At 32.4% G+C, this 9,861-nt stretch overlaps 1 protein-coding gene across 6 annotated transcripts in view; it reads right to left on the bottom strand.

Annotated features, from left to right (window-relative positions):
• Positions 1-1,624: 1,624 nt before the first annotated feature.
• Positions 1,625-9,861, bottom strand: part of LOC114946683 (ras-specific guanine nucleotide-releasing factor 1) — a 55,002-nt gene continuing 46,765 nt past the window's right edge. For all 6 annotated transcript variants that reach the window (XM_085487384.1, XM_085487380.1, XM_085487382.1 and 3 more), the window contains one exon: positions 1,625-9,748. In XM_085487384.1, coding sequence (XP_085343510.1) covers positions 9,530-9,748 — 219 coding nt within the window. In that variant the 3' untranslated portion in view covers positions 1,625-9,529. The remainder of the gene's footprint in view (positions 9,749-9,861) is intronic.

Below are 9,861 nucleotides of genomic sequence, written 5' to 3'. Positions count from 1 at the left end.
CCTTTTACGAGATACACGCGCGAAAGATCATATTTCCTCTCATGCTTCTCAAGAAGACGCAAGACAAACGGTATGTCTTTTCACGACAGTCAGCGGTCGCGTCACTACTGCGGGAGCATTGCCACTGCAATCAGCTGGAACGGGCGACTGTAACCGCGGATCCGAGTAGAATACGCCGCGAAGGGAAGTCGCTGTGGCAAAAAAAAAAAAAAAGAAAAAAACCATCGTGTAGCCGCATGTAAATGGATTGTTTTAATAACTCTGAAAGCTGCGACGCGCATCGAAGCGTTGCCATCAGAGTAAAATGGTTTTACGCAAACAAGCGTGAACGTGGAAAACCGAGAGGTAGGGAGGGTGTTTTGTTGCTTCTGCGAGAGCGAGAAAGCCACTCTTGCGAGAAAGAGGAAACCAAACAGCCATCTCATTGACGAGGTTCGCTCCCGCGAAGAATGAAACTTTGTCTATGCACGCTCAGAAAAATCTCCATTAATCTTTGATAATTAATGCGTCGCAATTTTCTTCGTGCGACTTTCTCTCAGTAAATCCCAGGGGATGCAAGCTGCACAAACAAGCCGCGCAAACAATCAGGCATGTATTTCTTTTTCACTTACAATATGTAAACTGAAAGTAAAATGTAATAATAAGAATGTTAGAATAATAAGAACGTAAAGCTTCTTATAAGAGATATTTACAAGCTTTTCGTGTTCAATTTTTGATAAAATTTTAGTGATGCATTTATTTAGAAAAAACTCAGACTTTTTTGAAGTTATGGAAAAATAAAATTAAAAAATACGAATAAAGTGATCGATTCAACGATTGAAAATATATCTAGAATTTAGTAATGCAAAGTACAAGTCATTTAAAATAAAAAAACTATGCAAATATATATGTCATTATATATATTTTTTAACAAAGTTTAGAAAAAAAACAGGATTATTTTGTCAATTATAAATGCAATCATATATGAACGACAAGTTTCACAAGTTTAGGAACTCTTCGCTTTCTGAAGCGGTTGGGCGAGCTTACCACGGTTTAATGGCAGTCGAGTGTCCCGTGTACGGTCCACTTTGCAATATCGCGTGTTCAGCTGTGATAATTAAGTGTTACGGTTCTTGGTTCGTTATCCACTTAGTCGCCGCAATTACACGCCGGATTACGCCGCACATTCGGTAAGCAAAGTAGCAATTTGTTCCAAAGCACTGGCAATCCGAATGAAGTATGAGAGTATACGATTGTGCTTACTCGATTTAAGACTGTTATTATCTAAGATTTATTATTTATCTGTGCATTGAAAATATTCGCGAAGATGTTTCTGCGGGAAAAATATTGGTTCATCGTGCTAACAAAATAAATAATATATGAAAAATCAATTTATATATAAAAAAAAGGTAAAATATTTGTGACATGTATATGCATGCATATTTGTACGTACATGTTGGACTATGCTCTTAAAAAAATATATATAATGTTATTATATATTTTTTGATATTGAAAGAGAATATTCTTATAAAAATATATTATATAATTATTATTTTGTAAAATATTATGTTTTAGGGAATATAGAGTATAATGTGTGGATGTGAATAATAAGACCAAGTAATAAGAAATACAAGAGAGAAATATATACAGAAGAATATTTTCTATTTAATGTATACAGATCGAAGATATAAAATATTTGATAGACAATAGACAGCTTTAACGATTACTGTATAATATTCAAGAATAGAGATTAGCCTTCCTTTTTACTCTCTCTCTTTCTTGTGAACAACGAAATTATCAACTATTTAGTTTATCAATAATGCTTATAAACATGTACAACATTAAAATCCTGATTGAATTAAAGACAACAGCAAGATTTTATATATATTATATATGTATAATATATATAATATATATATTTTTTTATTTATTATATTATATTTATAACAGCTAAGGTTCCAACTTTCGTTCTATTTATGATATTGTTATTCTCTTCTTTGATTTAATAATCGAATGACTTTTTGATTCTGTCCGAACAAGATTAATAATAATATAGTCGTAATAATAATTACTTACACTATATGTCAAAAAAGTACTGAGGAAGTGGCGAACGTTACTGTTGCGCAAAATTGATTTTTTTACAATTTTGTTTTATCGGATATTTCATGTAAAGCTCAATTCATAATCTGGCTTCAACTACATAAAATGTACATATCGAAAGACTTTTGTACAATATTTAAGAGCAAACACTCATCGACATATTATCTTGAAGAGTTATAATAATTAGCGTAATCTACATTTGTACGAAAATCAAGCTTATTCAACAGTCACCGTCGCACACTTGAATCTCTACATTGGTATGACTGATACTTAGTTAACATTTACTCACAACCAGCTGATGATTTGTGATCGATTAGTATTCGGCTTACTTTAGTCGAAGGAACATCATTGCACACGTACAAGTACACGTCACACGCAATTTTATCCTTACACGCTCATTTTACATAGTCACTTATACGATAATGACATTTTCTTAAACAGATATTAACAATAATTGCTAATCAGAAAAGAGAAACCAAGCATTTTTCTACATAAAGATTTCAGTCAGGAAAATCGGAAATAAATCCGCAAAGTTGTGCGCAAGGAAAAACAAAAAAAAAAGAAATGCATCGAAAATATATACGCAGTTATTAAAAGTATGGAAGTTTGTTTTTAATCTTTAAATCTTTTACTTTTAAACGTCTAAAAATTTAACACGTTGCATAAAGTATTGTAAATTTCAAGTAATTATTTTTAAGTAATTATTATTAAAATTACAAATATAAATTTCCAGAATTTTTAAATTTTATTATACATATTTTTTAAATAATTTGTATCTATCGTTTAATCACGTCGTTGCACTAACAAGGAAAAGTAAGAAAATCCGCAACATGAAATACCGCGGATATCAAGAGATTCTCTTAAAGAGTTACGACTAGAGATATGCACGCGAAGATTTAAAGTAGGAAAAGAAAGGAGATCATGGATTTTAAAACCCTACGCATTCTCTTTCAACGATACGCGCATCTACTTTGAGTACTATTCAAAAAAATAGAACGGAGAAAACTTTTTACTCTTACGGTATTTCCCTACCGAAAATCCTTTCTGTCGTGAATTTCTCTAAGCTTTCGTAAGCACTTAACCCGTACAATCGGAAGTAAACGAAAAAAAATCCCGCAAGATATACATATATGTGAACGTAATATAAAGTCTTCCAAAATCCACGATTTTATTCGTGTACGAGGATGATTACTTAAAGTTTCCTAAAGGATATTTTTAAAATATTATCTCTAAATTTAAATTAATTATAAAAAATTTTTAACAAAAAAATTACTGATAATTAAATAATCGAAATATATTTTTGATCAAAATTAATTATAAAATTAAGAGATTTCTGTAAGATTAATGTGCTCAACTTTGCATTTGCATTTCCGTCATTAATTTGTGCATAATAAAAAAATTTTGGAAGATTATCAAGTCTTATTCTCTTCTGTATTACGCTTATGTTTACCGATGAGTTTTATTCTTTTGGTTTTGCAAAACAAAATCTATAGATTTTATCGTATTAAAACATATTATGACATATATCTGTAGAACATTTGAACTGTGCTATCGCAATTAGCGATTCAGACCGGTTTAGTTCTCGTCGCGAGATAATTCTAATCGAGAAGAAGTAAATAACATAAAAACAGCGTAGACAATTATATATATATATAGTGCCGCATCGACATTAAGGAATGAGGTAACTTTGGTTAAGACGGTCCTTTACAGTATCCGCAATTAGTTGTAATGATTATATCCTAGTTTTAACGACAATTACATTCACGGAAGTTGAAACATCATAAATCGTGTGACTAAAGTACAATAAATACTTCCCGCGTATTACTTTAATGCTTATAGCTCGACTAATTCTACGTTCAGATTAATGTACATATTATATAAAGATTTCTTTTCTGAGTTAATAGATTTAAAGTGATTTTTTTATTCGGACTTATTTCTCGCGTATCTTCTTTATAATATTCGTGCAGAATTTATAAGAGTTTTCTATCTTCAACGCCGAATCATACCTTCAATTATTAATGTAATTTTTGTAATTGCATGCATATAACAAACGCATTTCCATGCAAAGCAGCTGTCATCAAATGTGAATCAAGCTGTTGCTTTTTGCATTATAAATCGCAAAACTGGAATACTGTAAAATTGAAGAATTTGAGAATTCTGTTCGGATTAGCCGGTTAATGAAATTTTATTATTCGAGAATTTGCACCTGCTGGAAAATTAAGTAGACTCTACAAATTTGTCGACAATTATGAGTGTCAATTCTGCTACATCTTTACAACGGTCAAAACAAAAGTCTCCAAGGAGACGTTCTTTCGATAAGCTGTTGTCTTACGATTATAGCTTATTTCTCGATAGCTTAAAAGTACAGTCGTAGATAAGAGGAATATCGCGCTATGTGCTTCATTAACGCGATGAAATGGCACAAAATTACACTAGATAGGTACTTGTAAGTACCGCATCTTTACACTGATTCCGAGAACGGAGATCTTAATATCCCACTCGTCATTAACTGGATACAATAATATGACATATCTTATTTGTATGTCCGCGATAATGCAATGTTACATCTGCGCGTTTTATTACATTAATAGTAATTGCGTCGATCGATAATCATCATTCTCCGTATAGTGAGATCTATCAACAACGATAATGGCTGCCTAGTGCAACGCATGTTCAATATGTAACTAGAATTATATACAAGGAAGTGTATGTGACACATATCGATATCTATATATAGCGTTCACGTGAGTGTCACAGTATGCCACGTAAACACATGGCATATACAATATGTATATGTATACAGTGTATGTGCAAAACCGCGTTAATGAAATTCACAATTTTTATCTCCAAACGAGATCATTCAGAATGCTTGAAGGTACTCGAAGCACGATTGCCGAAACAGAGGAATTAACAACTTTGTTGGCACTTTGACAAGAAAAGAATGACGTAAAAAAGACGTATCTGTCATGTAACTGCATAATAACAGATTAGTAATTACAGTTATAAATATATAATATCAATTATATCTAAAATTTGTATTTAATCTAAAAATTAAACTAGCAATTTATCTTTAAATCGTTGCAAATCTTTTTGGAATAACATGGATGCTTGTTAATTACTTTAATAACATTAAGAAATATTTAAATGAGAAATTTCACGAAACAAAATAATTCTGAAAAAAAAGAATAAATATTTGCATATATATATATATATATAATATTTGAATATAATAATTATATTTGGAAGATGAGACCAAGAATATAATTCGTGGAACAATTCGTAGAAAATGTTAGCCGATCGGTAGCCTATAACTTTATTCACACTCTAGAATTAGAAAATAGTCTTCCATGTTATACGACAAAGCTTGTGATGTCTTGCGAGCGAGCAAGTAGAAGACGAGGAAAAGAGAAATGCAAATTCAAGAACTCTGCTTTACAGCATTATTTACGACAATCGCGGATACACGTTGAAGTATTCTGAATTTTATAAATCTTTCAAACATACTATACATCTCAGAGTTGGTTGCATTGGCATCTGCTAGCGCTATTCGCATAATCTTAATATTTGTTCTTTATCTCTATAATTCGGACTATGATCTGAAAAAGACATGGAAATGCTATTAAAGTTGTTCTAATAAAGATTGCCGATCCAGTCGACTCTCTTATCGCGTAATTTTCCCTCACATTGGCACAAGACTTTGATAAGAAATGGACAATCTCTTCAAATGGCCAATAATTTTAGAAGCCATATTTATTTTGCAAATTATGCAAACGTTCCATAAAATTAGAATAGAAATTAATACAGAAATCTAATTTAAAATTTTGTTTTACAAATTCATTGAAATTCAACTGTCTCTTGATATAAAATAATTCTATTCTATTATAAAAATATTTGTAAAAAATGTTTCCAATTTTTTTCACATATAACATATGTCATAAAAAACATATAGTTAGTTATTATATTTCATATATTAAAAACCACTAGCATCCATCTAATTTTTTATTTTACTGAACCAGTATAACTACTATAGATATATTCTCGTTTTACGGGCCTTTTTGTTCAATATAAGGGGCTTTTGCGTTCCTCACTCTTGGCTTGAATCGTTCGCGACGACACAACAACACAGTCGTAAGAGGAACTGGCATTAAAATCACAGAGAAGATAGCGACAATGCGCGGTCGGAATGAAATCGCGAGAACACGAATTGCATAAATTTCAATATTTCAAATACAGTTACGTTATATCGGTGTCATGTCGATGAATTGTCAAAGAGTGATGAATTGTGAAGAGTCAAATATTTTTCGAATTTATATAATTATATTCATATAAAATCGAAGAAACTCGTCCCGAAATAATATCTACATAATTATGTGAAATAATTTGAATTGCACAAATTTTTTCATAATGCATTTTAAACACGATTTTATGATCATGGAATGAGATCAGCTATTGATCTGCAAGTATCACATGCAGTATCTCGAAATTTATAGCCGCTTGAGCGAACACACACGCAGAAATACTTGGATCTTAAAGGGCATTAATAATTAATTACGATATTGATTGTGACAGTGATATGCTCCGTCTAATTGTAAAATTATCCGCAAATATTCGGATTCGCGAATTCTGTTTTTCTATCTTTCACTCCTTTCTATCATAGCTTTGAACTTTCAATAGGGATAATACTTGTCTTCTCATTGGACGCTTTGTAGTTATCAAAAAGAATCTACACATGAACACAAGATCCTGAAATAATTTTCGCCGTTACATTTAATGTTGCGCTTGCGCAACATGCGTTTAATTGCGTCAATTAAATCATTGATAGATTCTGCAAGTAAGTCGCAACTTGCACGTTTAACCCGTCCTTAGACCACTTAACAATCAAAGAATCTCGCGACAAAAAAAAATGTAATTTTAGTCAAATTTAAAATAATCAATTGCATTAGTCAATCTAATTTAATGTTTCATTAAAATTTCTTATTAGGAGATCGATCGATTATGCAAATTGAGAATTACTCTCGTTTCCGTATATTCTACGTTTCTATAGATAATAGTATCACATACTGAAAAATGAGGATGAGTGTGCAAACCATAAGTGATATATTTTCCGGAGGCATAAGATGCACACGTGATCCGCGGATCACACCCGGAGATTATAGTCGAATCGACTTTTAACGATAATCATTTTTGACAAGAGTAACGCGGGTAGGAGTTCGATATATTTACAATTAATTGGTCGCACGTCGTCTTCGAGCGGCGCAGGCGTAAAGGCAATGACACAAGGAGTCGCGAAAGGACATTAGGTATATCGAGTTTTATCGTTTCGATGAATAAGACACCCAATCGCCATGTATATCGCATCTGTAGGGTTTACTATGAATGCTTTGAGAATAAACTTCTGGTTGCTTACGTGCCGTGCGTGCGTTCTAACATCAACCCGCATGGCACGTCGCCTTAAAATATATTTGCACTACTTGCATATTGGAGATGTAAATGCGAGCAGTTGGGATATTTTGCTCATCGCCTTTTCGAAGAGCGGCACTTCGAAGGAAACCTTTCATCATGCACTTGATTAAAAGTGTATGGTCCGCATGTGATATATATATATATATATATATATATATATATATATATATATATCACATGCGGACCATACACATATGGTTTCCGTATTCGGGCTTCAAAAGGATCGTATACACCTCGCACGACGGGAATGTCAAGTATGCTGATGCAGAAACGCATCCAAAAGTTTCTTAATAAACGTAAAGTTAAAAATATAGAGAGATGTGTGTGTATATATATAATATATGTATATAAATTTTTTTGCGCTTAAGATTCCTCGCCTCCTTTTTTCTTTTTAATGCACCTTAACGGAGAGAATGCCAGTTTTCTTTCCAAACTACCTGGTCGTACTTTGCTATACATATAAATATCGAATAAAAATATAAAGGCGGGCGAGAGAGACATTGATTTCGAATTATATTATATAGTTGATATGTGTGTACCCCTCTGTGTATACGAGACATTTACCTCGCTTGGCAAACAGAGGAAACTCTTGTTAGTTTTATATAGAGATGCATTTATATAAATCTATTATTTTAGTGATAAGAAGTGCTTATACAAAAATCGAAATATCAAAAATTATAGAGAACGTTGGTAATGCAAATTTTGATTAATAAAAATGTGATTATAATATAATTAATAAAATATATATTTTTTTCTCAAAATAGTAATAGTTGCGATGTTTGAAAAATTGGTTTCCAAGATGCTTGACAAGCGAGTTTGTTTTTTTGCTTTGATACTCGTAGCAACAATATTAGAATTAGAAACGGAAAACGCAGCGATATCTTTATGCTATTGATTGTCAAAATACAATCTCCATTCACCTCTCATGCTTCTCATCTGTTTTCTTAAAGGTACTCGTTTGAACTGCTTATGTACGCCTCGCGTAATAATACTGGCTCGATTGAACTGGGTTAAACTAAAATCTGTGACGGCTTTTCTATTTGCTTCTGCCGAGATAATTTGATCGATGTCAACGCCAGCTTCTACGTGTATAAATTCGGATATTTTTTGAAATATGTTATTTAGCGGACAGATCAAACTGATCACATTTTTGAGCGCTTTGAATTATTTTTTTTCGTGAATCAACAACACGGGGAAAGAGAAAGAGAGAGAGAGAGAGAGAGAGAGAGAGAACATTAAGCATAATTAGGTTTAATTATAAGAAAATGTCTTTCATCGCTCATTATTAATCTTGTACTGTTATCATCAGCAGATTTTACAGCTACGCCGCCGTATTCAATCTTCTGAAATCTCTACACTCTCGTATTACTATTATATTTTATTATTATTAAATCTTCTTACTAAAATCTACGATTTTCTTTTTTAATATCCTCATAGGAAATTTTGGATTACAACAGAGAGAGAGAGAGAGAGAGAGAGAGAGAGAGAGAGAGAGAGAGAGAGAGAGAGACCGGACCATCTCTCTTAAGAACTTTAAAAATCAATATTAGAATAATTAAAAGAGATGGAAGAGATAGCAATTCTAGTAACATAGAATATTTCGTCAAAATCTAATCAGATTTGTTATGTAGCAATTGCTATACCTATCAAACAATTGCGATAAGTTCCCTTCCGCGAATAAAGAGGCCGATTCTGTGCGACGACGAGAGATTATTGTTGAGCTTACTTATCTAACGCTTATGCAAATATATTGCGAAACGTGAAACGCAAATGAGAACAAAAATGGACGTCGGACATTACGTCATAAGCGGAAGTGGACAGAAATAATGGACGGGGCTGTGAAAAACGCGACGAGTCGCATTTGCGATCGTTCTAAGGATCGGCTGCTCGCGTAACAGAGAGAGTTAAACCTTTCAAAATTTCAGAATTTCTTGATCGTTCATTAGAAAATAAAGATGCAGCTGAAATGCTTTACGAGAGACAAAATTCACTTTGTAGACGAATGGCTGACCGAAGGAGACAGACCGACTAAAGTGGAACTACTCAACCTGGACGTTCTAGGTTCGATATCCAAGGACATGCGATACAAGTCTTTTTCGTTCAATAGGAGTGATGTGTCCAACAGATAGTTGGTTACCTTAGTGATTAATTCGATCTTGTAGGGGGTTTGTTGGAAATGTCGTATCTCGCGAATTACGTGAGAGATCTGCAAAAAACATGTAATATGTCATTTTATTCAGATAAAATTTATTTAGATAAAATAATTGACATCATTAAATTAAATTTAAATTTAAGATTCTTCTTTCTATTTAATAATTT

This window comes from Nylanderia fulva, unplaced genomic scaffold, assembly GCF_048542155.1.
Source record: "Nylanderia fulva isolate GAGA-0341 unplaced genomic scaffold, ASM4854215v1 Scaffold54, whole genome shotgun sequence".
Classification (NCBI taxonomy): domain Eukaryota; kingdom Metazoa; phylum Arthropoda; class Insecta; order Hymenoptera; family Formicidae; genus Nylanderia; species Nylanderia fulva.
The sequence above is the reverse complement of the archived record's forward strand: the minus strand, read 5'-3'. Positions and strand labels throughout refer to the sequence as shown.